At 36.8% G+C, this 27499-nt stretch overlaps 2 protein-coding genes across 2 annotated transcripts; one reads left to right on the forward strand and one right to left on the reverse strand.

The window, feature by feature from the left end:
* The first annotated feature begins 2303 nt into the window (after nt 1–2303).
* LOC113513800 (myogenesis-regulating glycosidase) lies at nt 2304–11860 on the forward strand. Its single transcript, XM_031907252.2, is given in 9 exon segments — nt 2304–2451; nt 5051–5170; nt 5924–6133; nt 7220–7880; nt 8557–8749; nt 9742–9851; nt 10254–10509; nt 11044–11200; nt 11506–11860. Coding segments are annotated over 9 exon segments (1914 nt in total). The 5' UTR covers nt 2304–2432; the 3' UTR covers nt 11694–11860.
* Nucleotides 11861–13103: 1243 nt separating this feature from the next.
* On the reverse strand, nt 13104–27446 carry LOC113519235 (nucleolar protein 6). The gene is given in 15 exon segments (XM_052899925.1): nt 13104–13291; nt 14206–14307; nt 14707–14892; nt 16526–16740; nt 17758–18008; nt 19316–19616; nt 20837–20998; nt 22085–22264; nt 23109–23251; nt 23777–23881; nt 24580–24795; nt 25347–25617; nt 26120–26248; nt 26251–27193; nt 27322–27446. Coding segments are annotated over 15 exon segments (3351 nt in total). The 5' UTR covers nt 27334–27446; the 3' UTR covers nt 13104–13156.
* Between the last annotated feature and the right edge of the window lie 53 nt (nt 27447–27499).

Below are 27499 nucleotides of genomic sequence, written 5' to 3' on the forward strand. Positions count from 1 at the left end.
GACACTAGACACTCGACACTCGACACTCGACACTCAGATACTAAACACTAGACACTCAGACACTCGACACTCAGACACTAGACACTCGACACTCGACACTCGACACTCAGATACTAAACACTAGACACTAGACACTCAGACACTGGACACTCGGATACAAGATACTCAGACATTAGATTCTCAGACACTTGACACTCAGACACCTTTTTGGCCTCAGTTCCGTCGAACCCAAATGTACGAAACAGATATATCATCAGTTTTAATTGACTTTGGCACAGACGGCATGCACGTTATTTACCCTAAAGCCATACAGTTTCCAGCAAAATTCAATTATGGTACGGCTGAAAAAAGGATGTTGCCCTTAGTTTTGTCATGAGCATTCACCGTCCATAAAATGCAGGGCAGCACCGTCGACCATGCAGTAGTATATTTGGGCTCAAAATGGTTTGAGGAAGGACAAGCATACGTGGCTCTAAGTCGAGTCAAGTCTCTGGAAGGGCTATGTATTGAGGAATTAGATTGTACTAAATTATCAGGTAAGAAACCATGTAATAATGATGCACTGAATGAATTAAATAAAATGAGGAATATTCGGTAAACAATTTCACTAAATACTAAAAACAAGAAAATAAAAATCGGTAAAAAAACTTTTAAGTTAAACGGTTTTATTTTATGTGCACTGAAAACTACAAAATAAATACATAGTTACTTACCTATCAACCTACGTAGGTGATCTCGGTCATTAATATCTCTGATGGTAGTGGTTGTCATAACATGAACCATGTCAGCGGCCGAAAGGCAGTTCATGAGAGAACACTAACACCAGGGTTTGCTTGGTAGGTAAACTAAGCAGCCCGCACTATAACAAGTAGGTATTTTGACCTTCTAGTTCAGAAATATTTTAGTACTAGGCAGAATAGCTTTTAGGCATATTAGACTAAAATAAAAACGTGGGGCCCCTCTGAAATCATACCTATAGCAGAGCATATCTTATACTTTGGTAGATCATGAGCTCGGCGTTCGCTGGTGAAGCCGTAACGGCTGGTTATTGATGGTCAAAACCTCCAGTTACGATTATAGTAAGTCGATTCAGCGGACTCTGGACTCCGGAGCTATGAGGTTTCGGATGCGACCGGGATAAACCGCTAGGATGATGATGATGACGATTATAATAAGTCGATGCAATCCACACTTAGTATAGTAGAAAGTAATACAGAAATAGTTAATGGGCCCCACGTTTTTATTTTAGTCTAATATGCCTAAAAGCTATTCTGCCTAGTACTAAAATATTTCTGAACTAGAAGGTCAAAATACCTACTTGTTATAGTGCGGGCTGCTTAGTTTACCTACCAAGCAAACCCTGGTGTTAGTGTTCTCTCATGAACTGCCTTTCGGCCGCTGACATGGTTCATGTTATGACAACCACTACCATCAGAGATATTAATGACCGAGATCAAATACGTAGGTTGATAGGTAAGTAACTATTTATTTATTTTGTAGTTTTCAGTGCACATAAAATAAAACCGTTTAACTTAAAAGTTTTTTTACCGATTTTTATTTTTGGACTGCTGTCTTACTGCTGGCATTAGCGTTACCCAAAACGTACCATAAAAAAATATTTTGTTTCGTAGTACGTTTAAAAAATAAAGATTTTTGCTAAAACAAAAAATTTTAAGCTTTGGGGCACTATTTAAAAAAAATTAAGCTTGTAGACCTTTTTTAGATAAGAAAAAAATAGCAAATTTTTTTTGGTAATTTTCTTAGGAGCACTCCAGACCCAAACATGATAAAAAATATTCATGGTCATGTCTGAAAACTAGACACTTAGAGCTACAATTTGCTTTTTTTTCTTTTTGCTGTACCATCCTTTTCCACGGAGTTACAGCTCGTTGAAAATCACCCAAAAATTTGGAATTTTTTTATATCCCTTAATTTTTGTGACTAGTAGGTACCAGAAGAGATCTAGACTAAATTATAAGGATCAGATTAACCACGTCATAATTGATCGAGTAGTAAAGTATCTACGTACACATTGTGCAAGAAGATTATGAAAATGGATGACGCATTAGTCTTCGCACTCAGTTCTCTCTGCTTACCCCGTTAAGAACTTAGTGTGAAGATAGATGCGTGTCCATGATAAAATTTATAGACATGTCTATAAAGTGCTTTTGTATTTGGAAATTCTAGAACATTTCTGATAAAATTACAATTGATAAATAAAGTTGTTATCTTTTGACTTGAGAATTATAAATGTTTGTAAAATTAAAAAAATAATTTTACAAACTTAAAAACTGAAAACACAAACCACGTCCAGTGAACAGTCCTCTTTACAAATTGTAACTGAACAGTGATACTAGCTATTATGTTGCTAGTAAATATATTAACTACTCAGGACGGGAAGTGGAGCAGTGCAACGGTGGACAGAAGGCAGGATGGCTGTACTACTGTTTCGTAAGTAGGCTTAATATCATTGAATGAATGAATAAATGACTTTATTTGATTTAATCATGTATGCCATGTATGTGTGTGTGTGTGTATCTATCCGTATGGTCCCGGCATAGAATAGTCCACCTCTTCCTATCCCGTGGGTGTCGTAAGCACCGACTAAGGGAGGGCGAGGGATGGGCAGCAGTGTCCCTCTTAAAACATCACCAAAGCCTGACTGCGGTTGCCAATCCGCATGCCAAGCGTGGCAAGTACTTGCAAACCCCCACAGGGGGGGGGGGGGATTTATGTACAGCAGTGGACAGTTAAAGGCTGATATGATGATGATGATGATTATTTGCTTTAATTATTGCATTACTAATAACTATAGATGTGAAAGTGAGTTTGTTACATCGTAGCTCCGTAATGGCTCGACCAATCGTCATGAAATTTTGATATATATTATTATATATGGGATAGGCAGCAGCGTCCCTTTTAAAGTGCCACCACTTTACATAGTGCAGAAAAGCAAAGAGACTTTGTCCGTATGAATAAACTCAAAAACTACATAACCGATTTTAAAAATTCATTCACCTGTAAAAAGCTACTTTATCAGCGATTAACATAGACTTTTTATCCGTTCAAAGACGGGACGGGTCACTAGTCTATAAATAAAATTTATTACATTAAATATGTTGTATTTTCAATGATACCCGCGCTTTTGTCTGCGACGTATGTACCTTCCTATTTTTTTTATTTTATTTTTTTTTTGATGAGTGAAAATAGTATGGTAACCCCGCCTGCGCTAACGGGATACGCTGGCGGAGCACCAGTGAAGGGTGATAGATGAGAATGAAAACAGGCCAGTTAGCCCATCATGATGAATTCATCAGGAATTAACCATGATAGTTTCCAGGGGGAACCGCGAGGAGGTCGACCTGGTTGGGTATATTGCTAGCAATGGGATTTTCAGTCTCCATTACTAACAATTCCTTTCTTCCCTAGCCTCCCTATTTATTATATCTAGGATTACTGGACCAAAATTAACAAATGACGTGTCGTTCTCACTCTTTGCCTTGAGCCGAAATGTCTTTACCTAGGTTAGGTAGGTAGGTTGTGTATGGGAACTCTAAAATGTTCACCAGGGATGTAAGGTACCATCATGCAAAATTTCATTTAAATCAGGCCCATAAAAACAGATAAACAGAGAAACAAAAAAATGAATAAAATCTGCATGTATTCTATTTCATAGTGGAATAACACCTGAGTCCTCAGGAATGGCAACACATGGGGGGTATCATGGGCGAAACAGTATACATTGTTATGTCCATGGTACTGCTCATGTTTACAGGCGACGGTTACCACTTTCCATCAGGTGGGCCGTCAGCTTGTTTGCCATTCTCAGTTGTATAAAAAAAAATTCCCCTGACTCGGTTTTTAGCGTTTTTTTTTTCTATGTACAGACATTCGACCTCTACAGTTTTATTATATGTATAGATAACACAAACTTTCTTTTGTTCAAATAAACGGATGGTAAACACGCTTTAGTAGTAAAACGGTCAAAACTGAGGGCCTACCATGAAATGTTTTCCGAAATTTCGGAGCCAAACGAAACAGAAATTTGATGTTAAACTTACATAATACATGCCGTTTGGAAATATTAAAAATGTTAAAATATTGTTCTTTTGGACTTTTATGATACGAACGAAATGTTAAACTCCATTTATTGGTCCGATTTTGGTATAAACAAAAACACTAATTTGAGTCCGAAATTTCGGAATTTCATTTCATGGTAGACCCGCTGTATTGAACATTTGTCGATCGCACGTTTAACGTTTATGGTAAAACAGTTGATAGCCCCAAAGATATGTTAATATACAAAACGAAGTTATTACGTCCACTAAGTACCCATATTAATTATGAATACAATGGTGGAAACCATAATTAGTTACCTATACGTAACCTGAACAGATCAATTGCAATACAATTATATGGGGACAATGGGACAAAAAACGATAATGACGCGTTGGAGGATCATTATTACAAAGTACTTTATTTTACAGGTAACTGGATGCGTTGTTGTTTTATCTAGATTGTGAGAAACCAATTTAAAATTACAGTGAAATCTTATCGATCATATCGGAGATTAGGATAGAAAAATTGATAATCTTCTCTTTTAAAGTTACTCGAAAACCTTATAGCCAAATTAATAAGGGAACGTCCATTAAGCTTCCTCCCCCCCTCCCCCCTCCATCAAAGCTTACTTAATATGTGAACTACATCTAATTTACTGCTTTTTGAAGTTGACTGACAAATAACATTAAATTATATATAACTATATAAATTATGTTATGTCCATGGTACTGTTCATGTCTATAGGCGACGGTTACCACTTTCCATCAGGTGGGCCGTCAGCTTGTTTGCATCATTCTAAGTTGCATAAAAAAATTAACATTTTATACAAAAAATATCTAAATTGTAAAAAAAAATATTGTAATTTAAAATCAGTCAAAACTTTAATTTTGTATCACCTTTTTCTTTCAGCTTCATCGTATTAAATAAAGAATATTATCATTCACCATCCTATATTTAGTTATAATTCTATTTTTTACTATTTCTTTTTTAGTTTTAGCAGCACTCTCTGCATGCACACAAGCAATTAACGTGAAGGTGCTTGATACACCAGAACTTAAAGCGCATCTAGAGGACAACCCCCTCGGAGGTCTTAACATCGTCTTACAACGCAGTAAGTAAATATCTTTCTTAACTCACATAATATTTATTTCATTTTATTCGAGAAACAGACAATACTGTTATTGTAAAGTTAATAGAATGGTAACCCCGCCTGTGCCATCGATATATACTGGCAGGGATGATAGGTGACGATGAAAGCAGGTCAGTTGGTCCATCGTGATGAATCCTACAAGAATTAACCACGGCGAGGTGGATCGTGTGGAGGTCAACCTGCCAGGGTATATTGCTAGCATTAAGGATGTTAGACCCCATTACTAACAGTCTCCTCCCCCCATTGGTTTCTGATAACCTAGAAACTTTATGGAATTGTGTAATATGTCCGCTATCTATCTTCACGCCACATCTTCACATCCAAAATCTTTATGGCAGTCTATGGGGGAGGCCTATGTTCAGCGGTGGACGGATAATGGCTGAGATGATGATGAACTTCATGGCCAAATGGTGAGGTAGGTGTGGAAAACCGAGTGCGTCTATTCTTACATATGTATATCTTTTCTTCATCCACTATCATACTATCAATATACCTTTTTTTTCGTCTGAAAAATACTTTATGCAGACCCATACATCTTGTGAGAGGTGAATGGTTACTGTGGGAATCCCTCCGCAAGGCGTGGGTGTCTCCACCAAAAACCAGACGATATACCTTCGAGGTGCCATATGTCGAAGACATGGGTTCATTTGGCACTCACCACATCTCCAACGGCACTATCAATATACTTGAGTACATATTTACAATTGTTCACAGAAAACTTAAAAGAAGTGATAACAGTCATCGGTCGACGCAATGGCCCCGCTAAGGACGTGGTACAGAGTGGTGACGTGGTGATACAATTCTCAAACGACACCACCCTGAGGATCAATGCGGAGAAAGTCGAGGGGAAGAGGAGCGGCCATGTGTTCTCGTTAACATGGGAGGCGCCGAAGAACATTCGGTTGGAGGACTGCGTCAACCTTGGTAAGTTTATGGTGACTGTGGGTACCTACGATATTTTGAAGGTGTGAATTCATCAGGAAGTAACCATGATAGTTTCCAGGGGAAACCGCGAGGAGATCGACCTGGTTGGGTATATTGCTAGCAATGGGATTTTCAATCTCCATTACTAACAATCCCTTTCCTCCTAATGTAGAATAAATAATAACCGAGTAAAACATGAGATCATATGATTCTAGGACCAATACCGTGTTCCACAAAGCAACGATTTAAGTCGATAGTCAATTAATAATATTGTAAGTTGCCACAATATCTAGTATGTAATTCTAGATGTCCACCATGTTTAAAATTGATTTATGCTTTATAAGTTTTAGCTAGTAATTTATCTTACAACACCAATATATTTTTATATAGACACCTTCAAATTATAACTGTCTAAATTTGGACTTGAAAATTTCATATTTTCATGACCACTGCGATAAATTGAAATATTAAATTCTATCCTAAATGCACAGACATCTATCTACAAAAATATGCATGACTGTCTTTTATATTCTTTCGTAACACAATAGCCCTAGTAAGGACTTATTATTAATGTGAAAATGAGTTTGTTTGTTACCCATTAACGCCTTAACGGCTCAACCAATCGTACTCAAGCATTTACAATGAAAAAGGGCATAGGTTTTTTATCCCCACCAATCAATATCGTTATCGACAGAGAATTTATTCTCGCACGCTTGAACATAAACTTGGTCATGTACGGTGCAGTTTCAGAGAAATTATCTGCTATTAATATATCTATTAAATGCTCAAGCTGGACTGAGCTCCCTGCCGAAATTTTCCCTAGAGACTGAGATAATGTTCTTTAAAAAGGGTTTATTAAGATTTCTTCAAAGTCGGCAACGCGTACTTGACACCCCTAGTGTTGCAGGCGTCCATAGACTATAGTGACCGTTTACCATCGGCCGGTGAAGCATTGTTTGCCACCTTTGTGATATAGAAAATTAAATAAAAATATGCCCCAATAACGCGAACAAAATAAAAAATACAGTTAGTATGCGCAAAAAGTTTAATAACTTCAATTAATTAAATAACAAATTTTATCTTCAGGCTCTAAACATTGGTATGGTGGACCACAACAAAAACGATAGTACTGGCCGATAGAACGATTGGTGCTACCAAACTATTCCTATATAACCAAGGAAGCTGACAATTGTGGCATAGCTGAGCCATATTGGCTCGCATCAGATGGCATATTCTACCATTTCGACAGGAGAGTACCACTATTTGTAGACCAAAATGACTTGGAGAAGAACGCAGCTTGCTTTTTCGCCCAAATTAAGCCTCCCTACTCGAATAAGAGAGAACGAAATGAGTTGACTTATGCAATTGGCGTATTCGACGATGTTAGGAAGGCCCACGAGTACGCTGTTGAGAAATATCTCAAAAAACCCTCAGGGGTGCCAGATGAGAGGATGATCAAGTACCCTATTTGGTCTACCTGGGCGAGGTACAAAAGAAACATTAACCATGACGTTGTGTTGAAGTTTGCTGATGAAATCAACAGCAATGGATTCCCCAACAGTCAACTCGAGATAGATGATCTTTGGGAGACGTGCTACGGATCACAGACGGTGGATGTGAAGAAGTTCCCTAACATGAAGAATACCGTGGATATTCTGAAGCAGAAAGGGTTTAGAGTGACAATATGGACGCATCCTTTTATAAATAAAGAGTGCGAACCTTGGTATACTGAAGCTAAAAATAAGGGGTGAGTTTAATCGCATGAACTTGAATATTTTAAAATGAGACTTCCGTATAAGCAATTTAAGTACAATTTAAGTTGATAGGTACAACATATCAGTATAACAAGTAAAACAAAACCCTATACTAAGCCGGCGTAATTATCATCCTCATATTAGTCATTAACTTGAACTGTCGAACATAAGACTCCACCTTTTGGAGGGGCTTTTGCCAGGAATTATCACGTTTGGTAGGCGGATTGCTAAGCGCAATTAAACTTTAGTGATATTTTAAAAGAGACGCTGCTGCTCGCCTCTTGATCTTTAAGTTTCCTTTGTCGCCTCTTACAACATGTACAGGGACATGTAGTATGAGTCCCATTCTATGCCGGGATCACACCGCAACTTTAATGATTGATAGTATTAAGAGGGACGCTGCTGTTCATCCATGGATCATTAAGTTACTTTAATCATCTCTTACAATACCCATGGAAAAGAAATAGGTGGCCTATTCTATGCTGGGACCACATGACGAAGGTCGCGATGTTTATCGGTGGACAATTACTAATTGATGAAGTTGTCGTTATTGCTTGAACGTGCCTCTTCGATTTTATATACAGACGTAAATTAACATTCCTCGAATTTGTCTTCAGGACCCAAATAAAAAAAATAGCCAAAAGTTATTGATCAAATATATTTTTTTAGATATCTAGTATCGTCGGAGTATGGATCAGTGGAGACTAGTTGGTGGAATGACAACAATACAACCACAGCGTACATTGACTTCACAAAGCCGGACGCTCGCAAGTGGTACACTGACAGGCTGGATCTACTGCAGAACTCCTACGGCATCGACAGCTTCAAGTTCGACGGTGGGGAATCCAGTTGGGCTCCACAGGTGATATGAGGAGTTTCTTTTTAATGGATGACAATGGAATGGTGATCCCGCCTGCGCTATCGGTATACAGTGGCAGGGCACCAGTGAGGGATGATAGGTGAGAAAGAAAGTAGGTCAATTAGCCCAACGACACGAATACAACTAGTATGAATTACGATGGTTTACAGATCCACGTGGAGGTCGACCTAACAGGACTTGGTAGTAATAGGGCCATTTCCCATTACTAACATTTCCTTTTTCCCTGAGATGAGGAGTTAAGTACTGCAACTTTTCGTGTGTACTATTCAATGAGTATACAGCTTAATTCAATCTGTTATTTAAAATTTCTCCAATTAGAATAGGTGGATACTGCTTAAGAAGTCTCTAGAACCATCTCATAAGTCATGTGGAATGCATGACAGATGAGAACGAATGTACCTTTGGAACTTAGTACCCCGTAAAGTTGCGGTGTGATCCCGGCATAGAATGGGACCCATTCTTTCCTGTACATGTCGTAAGAGGCGACAAAGGAAACTTAAAGATCAAGAGGCGGGCAGCAGCGTCTCTTTTAAAATATCACTAAAATCTAATTAGGGTTGCCAACCCGTCTGCCAAGCGTGGTAACTCCTGACAAAACTCCCCAATAGCTATAGGTTTATGTTCAGCAGTGGACAGTTAACGACTGATTTAATAAATAATAAAAATAAATCCAGTAAAGAATCTGCATGAAAATAACAGAAGCATAAAAATGACATAAGCCTTTCCCATAAGGGTGTTTTGCCAATAGTTGTCACACTTGGCAGGCGAGTAGGGTTACCTACTCGTTACTACTACTGCAGTTAGGCTTTTAAAAAAGTTTTAAGAAGGACGCTGCTGCCCATCCCTCGCCCTCCCTTTGTCGTCTCTTTACACAGGAAAGGAAAGGGTGGCCCATTCTATGCCGGGGCACACACAGCTATATTATAATTATATTAAGTTCAAACTGCAGCTAATATTAGCAATAAGTCTTTCAGATTCCAGATCTACAAGGCGATAAGAGAGACCAACCCGGAATCATTACTGCGGAGTACATTAGGGCGGTAGCGAAATACGGACCTATGGTGGAAGTCAGATCAGGACATGGGTAAATACATTATCTTAATTTTTACAAAAACTGGCCCAAACGTTATAAAAATTAATACGATGTTGTAAGAATTGGAAGAAGAGGGAGACTTTGTACCAAAGTCGTTTGCTTGGGTACCTCTATCCCATTCGTGTTTCTACAGTGAAGCAGTTGTGTTTGCATGGCTGTTTCGGTTTAAAGGGTGGGATATGGCGTGAATTTACAGGGTATAGAGGAAAGGAACTTCCTGAGTCCTCAGGAATGGCAACGCATTGGGGGTATCATGGGCGAAACAGTTTACTCTATTATGTCCATGGTACTGCTCATCTCTATAGGCGACGATTACCACTTTCCATCAAGTAGGTCGTCGGCTTGTTTCGCATTCTAAGTTACATAAAAAAAAAGCACTAAAATTCCTTCCAGAACGCAGGACCTCCCGGCCTTCGTCCGTATGATCGACAAGGACACCTATTGGACCTTTGAGAATGGTCTCCCAACCCTGATAACAACATTACTGCAGATGAACATGAACGGATACCCCCTGGTACTACCGGACATGATAGGTGGGAATGGATACAACGAACCACCCAACAAAGAGTTATTTATCCGCTGGCTTCAAGCTAACACCTTCATGCCCAGCATGCAGTTCTCTTACGTGCCGTGGGATTTCGATAATGAAGTGAGTATCAAAAATGTTTTATTAGTAATTTATTCATGTATGTAATTTTCTGGAAGATCTTCCTTATGAAATGAATTATGAAAAAAAGAATTTTCTACAAAATAGTTTTCACTAGAGGAACGCTTTGAAAAGTCATCTGCTATGATTCCTCTGTCCTACTCGTGTTTCTACTGAAAAACAATTACACTTCAATGTGTGTGTTTCGGTTTGAAGGTATTTTTTATGGATGATAATGGAATAACCCCGCCTGTGCCAGTAATAGGTAACAGGTGAGGATGAAAGCAGGTCAGTTAGCCCATCGTGACGAAATCCACAAGAATTAACCACGATGGTTTCCATGGGGAACCACGTGGAGGTAGACCTAATAGGGTATATTGTTAGCAGTATGGCTATAAGATCCCATTACAAGCATTCAAGGATGAGAATAGAGATGGTTACAACAGAGTTGTCATTCAATACAATACCGTTGCAATTTTAAGAGAGTTAAGTCAAAGGCAGAGGTCATTAACTTTCCTATTTTTATTATGATATTAGACAATCGCAATAAGCAAGAAGTACGTGAAACTGCACGAAGAGTACGCGGACGAGATATTGCGTGCGTGCGAGCGGGCGACGGCGGCCGGCGCCCCCGTCAACGCGCCCGTGTGGTGGGTCGCTGCCAACGACACCACCGCACACCAAGTCTGGGATGGTATGTCTATTTTACCTACTACCTGCACTTGAATGGCTCAAAAAGATACATATCGAAATTGATAATAATCAATTTTAATTTTCGATCAGTTAATTTCGTCCAAATTATATAAAATAAATTAAAAAGTCAATTTCATCCGGCTCGAAGGACTATATCCTATTCTTTATATAAAAATAATAATAACACTTTATTTTTTAGACTACAATTCAGTCTATTTTGTTAGTAACAATGTCCTTAAAAAAATTATGTTGTATTTGTTCTGAAGTTCCCTTATATCCAAAAAATAAATATGCTTTTATTTTCAGAGTACCTCGTTGGGGAACGCATCCTGGTGGCGCCAGTGGTAGAGCGAGGGGCGGAGTCCCGCGACGTATACTTACCGGCGGGCAACTGGCGATCGCAGGACTCTGGTACCGTCCTGGCAGGCCCGCAGTGGCTGCGTGACTTCCCCGCCCCATTAGATACGCTACCCTTCTTTGTTAAGGACGAGTAATCACTTTCAACCATAAATATTTACATGTACGTGGTTTTAAGAACAGATTCATGGCGCAAGAATGTGATATCTAATATTTACAAAGTAATATTTCTGTGTTTGAATTTTGACTAGTTTATATTATACTCTATTATATATTATAACAATAAAATTAGTATGTAAACATGTCTTCTTTTTTAAATATATAACAAGGTCTGTACAGTTCCTAAGTTTAAGGATGAGGAGTTTTTTTTTTAATGGGTGAAAATGGTATGGTGACTCCCCCCCCCCCCCTTTAAATACAGTTATGATCCTATAAATGTCATCTTCATCAACATAACAGTCGTCTATTGTTCACTGCTGAAAGTAGGTCTCATTGAAAAGAACAGTTTTGCCAGTAGTTGCCACGCTTGGCAGGCGGATTAGCAACCGCAGTTTCTTTTTATGGGTGAAAATGGTATGGTAACCCCGCTTGCGCTAACGGGATACACTGACGGGGTACCAGTGAAGGGTGATAGATGAGAATAAAAACAGGCTAGTTAGCCCATCATGATGAATTCATCAGGAATTAACTATGATAGTTTGCAGGGGGAACCGCTAGGAGGTCGACCTGGTTGGGTATATTGCTAGCAATGGGATTCTCAGTCTCCATTACTAACAATACCTTTCCCCCCCCCCCCTAAGAATGAGGAGTATGACCTAGGCATAGATTACATTGGTTTATTTGCCCCAAATAAAACATTGTAGAATTACCTACTCTGAATTTTACAGTTGGAACAACTATTTAAATTTGGCATATGCAGCTCCCCCCCCCCCCCCCCCCTTAAATACACTAATGATCCTATGAATATCATCTTCATCAACATATCAGTCGTCTATTTATCAGAGGGAGACTTTGTACAAAAGTCGATTGCTTGGGTACCTCTGTCCCATTCGTGTTTCAACCGTGAAGCAGTTGTGTTTCCATGGCTGTGTTTCAGTTTGAAGGGTGGGATATGGCGTGAATTTACTGGGTACAGAGGAATAACACCTGAGTCCTCAGGAATGGCAACGTATGGGGGGTATATTGGGCGAAACAGTATACTCTGTTATGTTCATAGTACAGCTCATGCCTATAGGCGACGGTTACCACTATCCATCAGGTGGGCCATCAGCTTGTTTGTCATTCTAAGTTGTATAAAAACATTTATGATCCTTAATATCGCCTTCATCAACATATCAGTCGTCTATTGTTCACTGCTGAACGTAGATCTCACCGAAAAGGGCAGTTTTGCCAGTAGTTGCCACGCTTGGTAGGCGGATAAGCAACCGCAGTTAAGCTTTGGAGATGTTTTAAGAGACACGCTGCTGCCCATCTCTCGCCCTCCCTTGGTAGGCTCTTACGACATCCACAAGAGAGAAAGGGATGGCCTATTTAATTAAAGAAGTTGATAAAATGAAAATACTATAAATATTTATTATATTATAATAATATGTACATATATTTATGTATTAACAGTGACATGTGTGACCAGTCCATCGCCAAGATGTTTGAAGTCTTCTATCAGAGCTTCCGTGTTGACCTTGTACTTTGTCTCGCCGTCCACCACCACCGGCTTTAAAGCGTTTGCGTTCAATATCTGAAAAAAAAAATTTAAAACTAGGTATGGCCCATAAATTTGCTTACGTGTATTAGGATAAAAAAACCATCCTATGTCAAACTAGCGTATGGTCCGTCTATATATTAAATTTCATTCAAAGCAATTAAGTAATAAACAAATATCCAAATTCCATAACACTTTAATGTAATAACTTGTTTAATTTACGCGTAATTTGGTCGAGAAAGTTCGACTAGTTTCAGGATCATTCAGGACCCTTAGTTCTTAGCTTTTTCGATCAAACTACACGTTAAACCAGTAGTTATTACATTAAGATATATATACAAGGAACTTTTTTACAATAAAATTAATAATTAAGTAGAATAGGAAAACAAATCAGTATATTTACACTACTTAATATTTTAATTACGACCTTATTAAACTTATTTCTTTGTCAAAAAAAGTAAAAAAATAAATTGTATATGTAAACCTAAGAACATGGAATTACGTAGAAGGAATGATAAAATAAAAACTGGAAATCATATAGGTGCCTCCTTTCTTCTTATGCAAATATAAATAGTAAAAAGAGGACGAAAGATACATCAGTTGCTATTTTTCTCAATTCATAACATGTGAGAAAATGTGTATGTAAAATTTTTGTTATGTCAATTATTTGTCAATAACAAATTTTACATTATTAGATTATATATTCGACACAGTTTATGTAAAAAGTATGCATGCATGTTGTATCTGAATGTGGTAGGGTTATACGGCCAATAAAACTAAGTGACATATCTTAATGAATTTCACTTGGACGGACTAGTCAAAAGGCAGATGCGTTTTTATATGTCTATCCCGCTCTAAAGCATTGGCAATGTCATAAATACAAGGAGCAACACACTGTGTGAATTATGCATTCCATGTATTCTATACCGAAATCTGTGTTGTAAACTTGCCTGTAACTCTCTAACATCAGCAATGTCCGGTTTCCACAGCACTGCAATCACGTCGCCGCCGTACGTGTCGTGGAAAAATAAAGCGTACTCACTGTACGCACTCTGGAAATAATAATAAATTCTTGTATTATACATAATAATAGATTATTTTGTATTTATCTTGTGAATTCACAGGGTACAGAGGAATAACACCTGAGTCCTCAGGAATGGCAACGCATGGGGGTATCATGGGCGAAACAGTACACTCTGTTATGTCCATGCTACTGCTCATGTCTATAGGCGACGGTTACCACTTTTCATCAGGTGGACCGTCAGCATTTTTGCCATTCTAAATTGCATAAAAAAAACCCATCTACCACTGGGATTAGGTTGATGTTCCAATATTTGGTTTCCTATGAGTGATGCATTTGAAAATGCTAGCATTCATGGGCTGTAGTGAGCTCTTACATCAGTCGAGCCGTGTGCCTAATCATCATCTTTATTATCTAAAAACAAACTCACCCTCAACTCGTCCAAATATTTCATGACGGGGTTGAACTCGACGACGGGTATGACGTCATCCAGTACCGATTCTGGTGGCGCCCTCTGTCGGGGTCTTTGGTCCACCCTCTCACTGTAGTGTGGGACTAGTTTGGCTTTCAGATGAATGAGAACATCGTAGCCCGACAGTGACGGAACATAAATGGGCTGAAAGATAAATTTTATAAATTAGAATAAAAAGTTTGTGTGTTTATTATTTAATACGGTGTTTTTCAAATTGTGGGTCGCGACCCCTTGGGGGGACCCCGAGCATCTACAAGGGGGTCGCAAAAAATCAACAGTTCCGTATATACATCAATCAATCAATAATATATAATGTAGTATCTATAACAGACATCAATTACATGTCTGGTTTACATACTTTATTATGTATTATTTATTTTATTTTATCGACACCTAACTGTGAATATAAATACAACTGTACGGATTTCATATTTGTACTATAATAAAATTCATACAGAGTCGGAACCGTGGAGGGTAAGTAGGGGGTCGCAAGATATTTTTACATATTTATTTATTTATTTAACTCTTTATTGCACCATAAATAAAAATATAAATACAACTGTACGGATTTCATAATTGTACTATAATAAAATTCATACAGAGTCGGAACCGTGGAGGGTAAGTAGGGGGTCGCAAGATATTTTTACATATTTATTTATTTATTTATTTAACTCTTTATTGCACCATAAATAAAAATATAAATACAACTGTACGGATTTCATAATTGTACTATAATAAAATTCATACAGAGTCGGAACCGTGGAGGGTAAGTAGGGGGTCGCAAGATATTTTTACATACTAAGGGGTTGCGCCATGAAAAAGGTTGAAAAACTGATAGATAAGTATGTCATAGATAAGTCAAAATGGCAAAACATATGGATGGATTATAATAATAATAAATAACAAGGTTTTGCCAGTAGTTGTCACGATTGGCAGGCGTATTGGCAACCGCAGTTTGGCTTTTGGTGATGTTTTAAGAGGGACACTGTCCATTCCTCGACCATAGCTCCCTTGGTCGCCTCTTACGGCACCCACGGGAAAGGAAGGGGTGGCCTATTCTATGCCGGGACCTAGACGGCTAAGATATTATGTTATGAAACTACATCTAATCCTAAATTAAACACAATTTGTACTATGGATACTACATCTTTGATATACCAGAGGGAGACTTTGTACAAAAGTTGTTTGCTTGGGTACCTCTGTCCTATTTGTGTTTCAACCGTGAAGCAGTTGTGTTTGCATGGCTGTGTTTCGGTTTGAAGGGTGGGATTTGGCGTGAATTTACAGGGTACAGAGGAATAACACCTGAGTCCTCAGGAATGACAACGCATGGGGGGTATCATGGGCGAAATAGTATACTCTGTTATGTCCATGGTACTGCTCATGTCTATAGGCGACGGTTACCACTTTCCATCAGGTGGGCCGTTAGCTTGTTTGCCATTAAAAGTTGAATAAAAAAAATACATATACATCTATATTTGAGAGATATTAAAAAAAATCAATATAATTAAAAAAACCCTTAATAAGATGAATAGAAGCTGAAACAATATTTTTTTTTTTTATAAATTGTATGTTAATATTTGTTCGGGCATTATGCATAAAATGGGATGAGCTTTTCACAATTGCATTTCTTAAAATCTCGACTATACATTATCCTAAAATACGCCAACTAGAAGTAGCCTATTTTTTTTTTATTGATTTCCCTAATATCTGAAATCCACACGTACAAAGTAATAAAAAAAAATTATTATACAAAATGTAATGTAATTACCATTACCAATATATTGTCCTTCATGTCGTCCAACAAGGACTTTTGCAAGTATTGGAGCGTACTTCTGGCGAGGACCTGCAGCCTGGCAAGGAGTTGAGGTGTAGGCTCGTGGCGGCTCCAGGCGGACGGCAGCTCCCCGTCGTACGGCGTCACCACGTACAGCCGCGGGGAACGATCCTCCCGCGACTGATACTCGCGCTCCAGGGTCGAGATCTCTTCAGCTGCGCACAGTCATGTTACAGAGTAAAAAATAGTTCACTTTCAAAGATGGAATATGACAAAAAATATTGAGTACAGACTATATAATTATTATTTTTTATATTCCTTCAATAATTCAATAATCATTCCTTTAATAATCGATTCAATAATGCACCGCCTACTTATTTCCCTGTTCGCCCAATGGTTGACTGGTAGAGAACACCGTCCGGTGTTAAGTCCGTCCAATGTAGATAGTTTCACAGTGCATTAAAGTTTAAATAAATACCATGGACATAACAGTATACTCTGTAATGTCCATGGTACTGTTCATGTCTATAGGCGACGGTTACCACTTTCCATCAGGTGGGCCGTCAGCTTGCTTGCCATCCTAGTCTTCAGGAATGACAGCGTTTATTTAAAAACATGAGGTCACAGTATGGAATCGTACATGTCAAGAGGCGCTAGTCACTTACCATTAGGTGGGCTGTTACTCTATTTGTGATTTAGTTAAACTTCTAAAATATCAGTGAAAATATAAATATTTCCGATATTTTCTATAAATATAATTATTAATATTAATTTACTGAAAAACATAAAACAAATATGGACGAGAAGGAATGGAAGTTCTTCGACAAAAAATAATTAATTTGCTTACTGGAACAGCCCAGTTCATATTCTATTAACTTACTGAGAAACAGTGGCCCGATTTTTTTTAATGGGTGATAATGGAATAGTAACCCCGGCTGCGTTATGACGGTGACAATGAAAAGTCAGTTAGCCCATCATGATGAATTCCACTAGAATTAACCACGATGGTTTCCAGGGGGGACCGCGTGAAGGTCGACCTGAAAGGGTGTATTGCTAACAATGGATCAGTTAAACCTCATTACTAACAATCCCTTTCCCCCCACGTTGACCCGGTTAGTCTGGGCTATACCCTGAAATATTCCTGCCTGGTACCTCACCTCACAATATGGGATAACCTAAGGACCAGACGCTTGGAGTACTTATGTGGCACTTATTTATATTTTATATATTACGTGTGAAGTCGTCGTTGAAGTCGAGCACGACGATCTCCTGGGCCCAGTCTGTGTCGACGAGCAGCGCCAGGACGCGAGCAAGTAGCGCGAGCGGCGTGACGGTGGAAGGCAGTGGTGAGCAGCGCAGCGTAGCCGCTGCCACTAACAAGTCAGCAGTCACCGGCGGCAGCGACGAGCCTAGCAGCTGCGCTGACAGCCAGCGCTTCAGCAAGCACGTCGCTGGACCCACAGACGCGTGCTTCTGGTGAAGCCTGGGAGACATCATCAACTTTTAAACATTCTATTAAAGAGTAAACTAGCTATAGTTCACGGCTTTGATTTATAAATGTCCATAATTTTTGTTTACTGAAGTATGTTAACATAGAAATTAACTTTTAATTTTCAAAAATTTTAACAATTTTCAATGTTTGCGATTGATTATTTAAAACATGTATTAGGAATTTAAAATTTAATTAATTTGAAAAACATTAATCACGCAATAATATTATTATTAAGCTATTAGTGAGAATTGAATTTTGATGGCAAAAATGTATTTTAAAATTCATCTTTATTTAATATATATTATAAATAAATAAAAATACTTATTAAATTAATGAAAATTGAATTTTGATGGCAAAAAGTATTTTAAAATTCCGAAGCTAAATAAATATCTGCAAAGTTATCGATGACAGATTTATATGTAATATATTCTACTTGTATGATGTCCCATACCTAGAGAATACAATCCCGGGATCCTAAATGACTAAGAACCGTTATATATGCAGCTATAATAATATATATAAAATTGTATATAAAACAACTAAAAATATTTTTGAATGACCACAGATGCAAAAAAATAAATTATATCATCAACCTTCTACCAAAAACTTTATTACTCGTAATATAGATTAAAATTTTGTATTACAATTAATTAATGATGACATAATTTTATTTATTGCGTCTGTGGTCACTCAAAAAATATTTTTAAATATTTATTTTTCTTTATACAATAAATTTATATATAGTTATGATAGCTGTAATTGCAGCAGCCCATTGCCTTTGTCATTCGGAATTTCGGGATTGCATTCTCTACCCATAAAAAAACATTTATTTATTTGTTTATAGCATTTTGACTGCCATATCCCACCCTTCAAACTGTAACATCTATGTAAGTACAATTAATTCATACATACATATACATATCTGTCACGCCTGTCTCCTATTAGGGTAGGCAGAAACAATGGAACGCCAAATGCTTCGATTCAAACAAACCTCTTTCGCTTATTCCACATTCATCAATCTTTTCATACACGCTCGCCGGTTACGGGTACTTTTAATTTGGCCCTTCTTCAGCACGTCGCCTATTTGGTCAACATACGTCCGTCTAGGGCGGCCCCTACCGACATCTCCATTCATTCTTGCTCCATAAATCTCTTTCGTAATTCTTCTTTCGTCCATCCTCTCCAAATGACCAAACCAACGCAACATTCCAATTAATTCATAATAAAAAAAGATGTAGATGGGTATGATGCTGGTAATTTTAATAGAGTCTCCCTTTAGTAAATTGCGATGAACTCACCCATGCAAAGCACCTCTCAACCTCGGCAGTACCACAGTATCATAATGCAATTGAATGCTTTCCTCGCTCTCTTTGAACTTCACCACACCATTCTCTGTCTGTCTTCTTAGTAACGTTATCTCCTTGGGGTGAGCGATCTCTAGTCGGAATACTAGACCGTCTCTGAGTACGTCGAAGTGCGTCGGATAGGCCTGCGTGGGCAGTGAGAACTGTTTGTTCAGACGCTCGGCTATTTGCAGGTGGAACGCGGCTTTCAGACAACGGAACGCTTCGATATCGCCCGGCCATTTTCCACTGTGCCCTGAAATAAAAAAGTAACAGTTTACTTAAACTAACAACACAACAACAACACTATTACAACACTATTGTTGAAAATATGAAGTAATTTACATGTATGTTTTATTTATTACTTGTATCATTATATATTATTACTGTATGGTCCCAACATATAGTGAGTAATCCCTTCTTAACCTGTAGATGTGGGGGGAAAGGGATTGTTAGTAATGGGGTCCAATTGACCTAGCAATACACCCTATCAGGTCGACCTCCACGCGGTTCCCCCTGGAAACCATCAGGGTTAATTCTAGTGGAATTTATCACAATGAGACTTGCCTTTCCATCCTCACCTAGTATCCCTCACTGGTGCCCCGCCAGTGTATACCGATGGCGCAGGCGGGGTTACCATTACATTATCATCCATTTAAAAAAAGAAACTTGTGGGTGTCGTAAGAGATGACTAAGGAGGGGCAAGGGATGGGCAGCAGCGTAACGCTGTCCCTCATAAAACATCACCAATGCCTAACTGTGCTAAATAATTGCCAGCCCGTTTGCCAAGCACAACAACTACAGGCAAACCCCTCCTTTAGGGGGGAAAGGGATTGTTAGTAACGGAGACTGAGAATCCTATTGCTAGCAATATACTCAACCAGGTCGACCTCCTCGCGGTTCTCCCTGGAAACTATCATGGTTAATTCCTGATGAATTCATCATGATAGGCTAACTGGCCTGTTTTCATTCTCATCTATCACCCTTCACTGGTGCTCCGCCAGCGTATCCCGTTAGCGCAGGCGGGGTTACCAAACCATCTTCACCCATCAAAAAAAAAAAAAAATAACCCTCCTTGATGGGGAAAGCCTATGTTTAGCAGTGGACAGTGTTACGAAGACGATCATATCAATATTATATCATCTCCCCCATAACGGGACAAGAAAAAGGCAATTTTTAAAATTAGAGTTTTGAGTTCAAATAAAGATTTAGAGTGAATGTATTTTTAAGGTTTTTAGAGACTATTATATAGTGTAATACCATATATTCAGAATCAAGAAATCTCATGTTAAAGCCCTAGCATTACATGTATATGTACATATATATATATATAACTGATTAATAACATTTCTTGTAAACGGGTGCCATGGGTATCAGAATGTATTTTATGACATCAAAGATGCATTATCACTTTCCATCAAGGAGGCCATAGGCTTATTTTCTATTCTAAATATCATAAAAACATATTGAACTAACCCAACTCAATAATGGCCTTAGAGACAGGTGTGTATGGTGGCACGAAGGGGTCTATGTCCGAGTCCTTGATGAGGCAGCAGTTGGCGCGCCGCCACGGCTTCGTTTGAGGGCCCAGCGCCAGCGGCGGCAGCGGTTCCGTGTAGCTGAACACTGGTGACGTACCTGCAAATAGATGATAATCATCACCGTAATTAAAACTAGCGACCCGCCCCGACTTCGCACGGATGCAATGCCGCCCCGCTATGTCCCTGCATTTTAAATCTGTAATATCTTTGGAAATAATCATTTAAATTACATGCTGTAAAGGGCCATATTGATCTATATTAAATGAACAATGTATTTAAGGTACCTAATTGGATAATTTGATATTGTTTAAAATCACTTCGTAATTAAGCCATTTTTCTCGTAAAATGTAAAGGATAAAAAATGGTTATTGTAGGTTATCTTTAAAAGATAGATATATACCATCGCGGACTTTTTTGTTGACCTTCCTAAGGTGTACAATACTGTAGTACATTATTTTGATTTATCTCGTGAGGTTCAGCCAGCGTTTGCAATGTAAGCGCAAAAAATGTGTTTATTTACGACATCACATTAGAAACCTCTAAATTTATCAGTGTTTCTCTACTATATTATGCATGTATTATACATATAAACCTTCCTCTTGAATCGCTGTATCTATTAAAAAAACCGCTTCAAATTCCGTTGTGTAGTTTTAAAGATTTAAGCATACATAAGGACGGACAGACAGCGACAGTGACTTTGTTTAATACTATGTAGTGATAACGCATTAGCATCTACAGAGAGATCATTCCCATATCTTAAAACCTAAAAGTGGTTTTAATTTTCATATTTTACTAAACAAGTTGCTATCTTGCGAAAATCCATATCACTGGTTATTTGTTTAGAATTATTTTGTTTAATTCCGCTACCATTAGTATGTGTGTGACTGCCAACATACGAAGATTGACCACCAGTATTTTTTTTAAATGGATGATAATGGAATGGTAACCCCACCTGCGTTAACAGTATACGCTGGCGGAGCACCAGTAAGGGATGAAAAGTAACAATGAAAAGGCAGGTCAGTTAGCCTATCGTGATGAATTCACCTAGAATAGAACACGATAGTTTTCAGGTAGAACCGCGAGGAAGTCGACCTGACGGTGTATTGCTAACAATGGGGCTACTAATAGACAAAATGAGAACCTCTTTCTTTTGGAAATAACTTAAAAAGCATCATAATCTCACCATGTAGTCCGCTGATGTTAAGGGGCAGCTGTGTGAGCTGTCTTAACTGTCGACGCAGCGCATCCAGCGCTTGCAGCGTGGCCAGCGAACGCTCGCTGCAGCCGCTGGAGTGCTGCACTTTACGCTCTAACAAGCTGTCGAGCTGCCAACCCACATGAAACAGCTCTGATGGCTCCAACTCTGAAATTATATAATTTTTACATTTACCTGAATAAAAGTCGTTCATGATGCACAGGAATGTAGAGAATGTTTTAAGAAAGATATTATGAATGCAGAGTATAAGAGTAGAGGAAGAGCTAAAAAGGCATGAATAGACTATGTGAAAGATGACACCCAGAATGCTGAAATGACCGCCAATAGAAAAGAATGGAAGAGAAAAAGAAAGAAAGAAAAAAGAGAGATGCTGCTGCCCATCCTTCGACAATTAAGTTCCCTGACTGTCTCTTGCGACACCCATATGAATGAAAGGGGTGGCCAATTCTATGCCAGGACTACACGCAATTATTTATTTGTTTATAGCCTTTTACAGAATGATTAATATTTACAATAATTATATAAATACTTTTTCCCAATTGTGTATCACACTGTGCATCCATTGACTGGTGGGCCTTCTCTAACTTTTTTCATTTATCCCTATCGTGAGCTATTCTGAAGTACAAAAATCCTGCATATAATATCATCATAATCATCATATCAGCCTTTAACTATCCACTGCTGAACATGAGCCTTCCCCTTGGGAGGTTTTGCTGCATATCCTTCACCTTCCCTTAGTCCGCTCTTACGACACCTACGGGACTATATATATATATATATATATATATATATATATATATATATATATATATATATATATATATATATATATATATATATATATATATGTTAATACATATATATATATATATATATATATATATATATATATATATATATATATATATATATATATATATATATATATATATATTTATATGTATATGTATATATATATGTTAATGATATAATCCAAAGAGTATCCACTCACGGTATTTGAGCTTCATTAGATAATCGATGATTTGCCTGGTAACGCCTCGCTGCTCGACGCTGTTCTCCGCGTCCCACACGCACGCCTCCGTGATGGACCCGTCTTGGAAGCGACGCAGCTCTGACTTCTCACCCCAGAACGCTCTAAATACGAAACAATCAGATACACTAAATATATATGCACTTTTAATAAAAAACAATACAAATGTAAAGGTTACACCGCCTGCGATATCGGTACGTGCTGGCAAGACATCGATGTCCTACCAGTGAGAAATGACAAGTGAAGATGACCAGGAATTCTATAAGAATTAACCATGATGGTCTCCAGGGGAAACGGCGTGAAGGTCGACTTGATAAGGTATATTGCTAGCAATGGGGCTACTAGATAACATTACAAACAATACCTTCTACGTCAAGTTGTAATGTGGATTTAAAATTTTTGACGTTTTTAGTCCATATTTCATAAGTAAAAATATTCGAGGATTGTAGATAGATAGATACTCTTTATTGTTCCCTCCAAGTACACTGGGACAAACTTAATGGAGGAGAAAATAAATAGTTACCACCTTTTTTAGGCAAACAAGTCTATAAAATTTAGATATAACACACCTAATATGCATGAACAGTTTAATACTTAATTAAAATAAAAATTGGTTTAAGCCATCATACCTAAATTCTTCAGCTTCAGGTAAATTGGCCGGTGGTCCCTTTTCCACAACATTTAAACATCTCTCAGGGTTCAGTATAATGCCAAAAGATAGATTCTCTTTAAACCTAAAATAAAACAATTAAATAAAATATTTAATAATTTATTAATGTTAAATACAATAATTAATTGTCCTCTACATGACCCTATTTAGGATGTTGGAAATTACATAATATAATTATATAGTGGATATATATATATATATACATATATATATATATATATATATATATATATATATATATATATATATATATATATATATATATATATATATATATATATTTTTAATTAATATTTTATAGATTGTGATTATATATCACAATCTTTAAAATATTAATTAAAATTTCATTTAAAAACTACATAACACTAAAAATTATACATAAAATGTTGCTTTCAAATAAAATTTACTCTGTGCCATCTTTACAACAGAAAAACTCTTGTACTGTATAAAAACTCTTTTCAATTAAAAATTGTTTTAAATAAATAAACTTGTACTTGAAAAATAACTTATTAACAAATAATATGTATATTTATTTAATTATATTCCTTTAATTTATTTACCATATGGAAAAAAATTTAACACAAAATAAATACAAGAAGATACTTTGTCTATATAAAAATGAGAATATATAATATTTAAAAATAGGAAGAATTGATTTGCAAAACATAAGCACCATTACAATATTTATTCTGTAATTTTTTTATTAGATTACATTGTTAACTTCATTAAATACTCGAAAAAGTGAATACTATTGAAACTTACTCTTTCCTCGCCTTCTCAAGATTAATTCTGACAGGCCATGATAAGTCAGCTTCCACTAATTGTAATATCAGAGTCACCCTATCGCCCAGCCCTTTTGTCAGGAGAGCATGAAGGGTATCAGTGACAAGGGCAAGCTCGTCTAAACCATAATTCACTCGAGCATGTGATGATACTGTGCAAATCACTGATTGTTTAACTTTACTAAAAGCTTTGAATCTGTAACAAATATAAAATACAATATTAACATTACATATTACACACATGCATACATATCTATCACGCCTGTCTCTCATCTAATATGGTATGATCCAGAAAATATGGTATGACAAGTAAATTTACTTCTAGCAGCATTCTATTTCAACCAACCTTTATATAGTGAACAGTTAGTCAAATGTGCTATTGTATTGCAAACAAACAACTTTACATTAGGGCATCCCAAATACAAGAAGAAATAGAAATCATTACCATCCCTTTAAGAGAATATTCCACCAGAGTAACTAAACATGTTCCCAAAGAAAAAGTAGTTGAAAAATGCCAAAAAATTTAGAGCAAAAAATTATTAGTAATTTTTTTTTACAACACAGGGGGCAATGAGCATGCAGCTCACCTGATGGTAAGTGACTACCGCCACACATGTTTTTGTTATATTTCAATTGGTGTCCCTTGGGGAAATACCTGTATTTTAACTAGTAAAAATCTCTTCAAAGAAAGCTAATGATTTCAACTTCATCTTGCATTACATTGAATATAAATATATAAATAATTACCTTAATATATGATCAAACTGTAAAAGAGGCCGCACAGGAGTCATGAAAAGTGGTATGAAGCTGTTTATCTTCCCATTATCCAACATTTCAACAGAGAAGGCACATTCTCTCCTCAATGCATCATATGTGCCCTTACACATCTGCCAACAGACATTGTAGTAGCCAGTCCTGTCCAGAAATACTACAGGAAAGTGTTGTAGGAATTCTTGTAGTTGTGGCGAGTCATCTCCTTTGTGGAGGGATATGCCTTTTGTATCCCATTCAGATGTTTCTGGAAAGAGAATTATGTTGATAAAACATGTGTTAATTTTTTTTTTGTGATGGCTTATTTAGATGTGTGATTTCTATTCATAATTTAGAGTATTTAATTAAACAGCTATTTACAAATATAAATAGATATTTAGTTTGTAACCTCAAATATTGTATGGTTTGTTTATTAAACAGCACAGTATATATAAAAATTAAATTATATAAATTTAAATAATGACAATAAAAATAATATTTATTCAAGTAAACTTAATTATAAGAATTTTTGAATAATATTTTTTTAAGATTATTTTGACCAGTTTGGAATGCAATTTCAAACATTAAACTAAGTCATTGCTATTGGTAAACAAAAGTTGAATATTACAAGACATAAAAATAAGAATGGATATAGTGATAATCATTTAACAATACTTAAATGTCCTATATTGTCAATCGTTTCATAATATTTTTTTTTAATTTAAAATTAATATTTATGTGTATAATAAAATAAATTAATAAATGCTTACTTATTGCAATCCACACATTCCTGATAATTTGATAACTGCTCATTATATTGTTGATCCTCTTTGATTGCACCAAGTATGCAACCAGCATACTAACAATATGTCCTGATACTTGCAAATTCCTTTGTCTCACCAAATTTTTAATAAAATAACTGCCTGCTTCAAATTTTCACTTTTCAATAATATCTCTTTTAAGTATTCTTCATTTTCTGATGCAGTAAGATCCATTAGTACACTATTATTATAATATGGTGTTGGAGGACCAATCTCTGTGTTACTCTCTGAATTATCTAGTGATAACAACCATGATTCCCTCAAATTATTACGAGAAGGACTAAATCTATGTAATTTATACGCTTCTTGTTCACAAACTAAGTTGATACGGACAGACACAAAGTTGCCGAGCTTCCCAGCAGGTTTAAAGTCTAATACTGGCTTAGTTTCACACCTGTTCAGCCAAGAATACTTCAAATCCTCAATTGTATTTAGATCTTTCAAATGAGAAGCTATAACAGCTAAATATGCTGCTCTTTTTTTATGATACCTGTAGTTGATTGAGTCATTTTTAGTATATGTATCAGCTGGCACAGTAATCTGTATATCTATTCTAAGTTTTGAATTTATAAAGCATCCTAAACTATAAGAGCCAACAATTTCAACATTGGTGAACTTGTTGAATTTAAACATGCATTTAGTCTTCTTCAATTTGTCACTAATAGGTAACTTTACTTTAAGACGCTTAGCTAAAGCTTGCTCACTAAGATCATACTCAGTGTCATCTTCTTCTATGGATTGTAAATGATCCTTGAAGACGAGAAACCATGCTTGAAACTTTTTTTCCACTTTCTCTTTGATTTTCACCTCTTGCAGTATTTCTTCGATTTGAAGACGGAACAAATTCGAATTGAATAAATTCTCAGTCTCTTGTAGTCTATTTAATTCATTTACAGTGGGTTGCCGGTACAAGTTTTTTATACGTTTTTTACCATCCTTATTAGGTTCCTTCGCTTGCGTTTCTCCATTTTCATTAAGAGCTTGAGAATCTTCGTTGTCCACAGAAACAGTAGATTCTATTTTCTAAGATAATTATAAAAAGTAAGTAATCAAAATTGATGATATTATTCACTTAGACACATGATAATAAATTAGCATAAAAATGTTACTAATAAAATAAACAGTATTTACCATTATCAAGCAATACTTACCCTTTTCACCATTTTTTCTAATATAATGTTTTCATGTCTAATAAATTATACGTTTAGGACACTTCTTTAAAAAAATCTGAAGTAATAGGTTATAAACTCAAAGGTAAACAACACGCGCAGCATGCTTTTGACAAATGACAAGAACAAGAAAAATGTACTGACAATTTGACATTGACAA

Source organism: Galleria mellonella, unplaced genomic scaffold (genome assembly GCF_026898425.1).
Source record: "Galleria mellonella isolate WM207_F2 unplaced genomic scaffold, CSIRO_AGI_GalMel_v1 utg1217, whole genome shotgun sequence".
Taxonomy (NCBI): domain Eukaryota; kingdom Metazoa; phylum Arthropoda; class Insecta; order Lepidoptera; family Pyralidae; genus Galleria; species Galleria mellonella.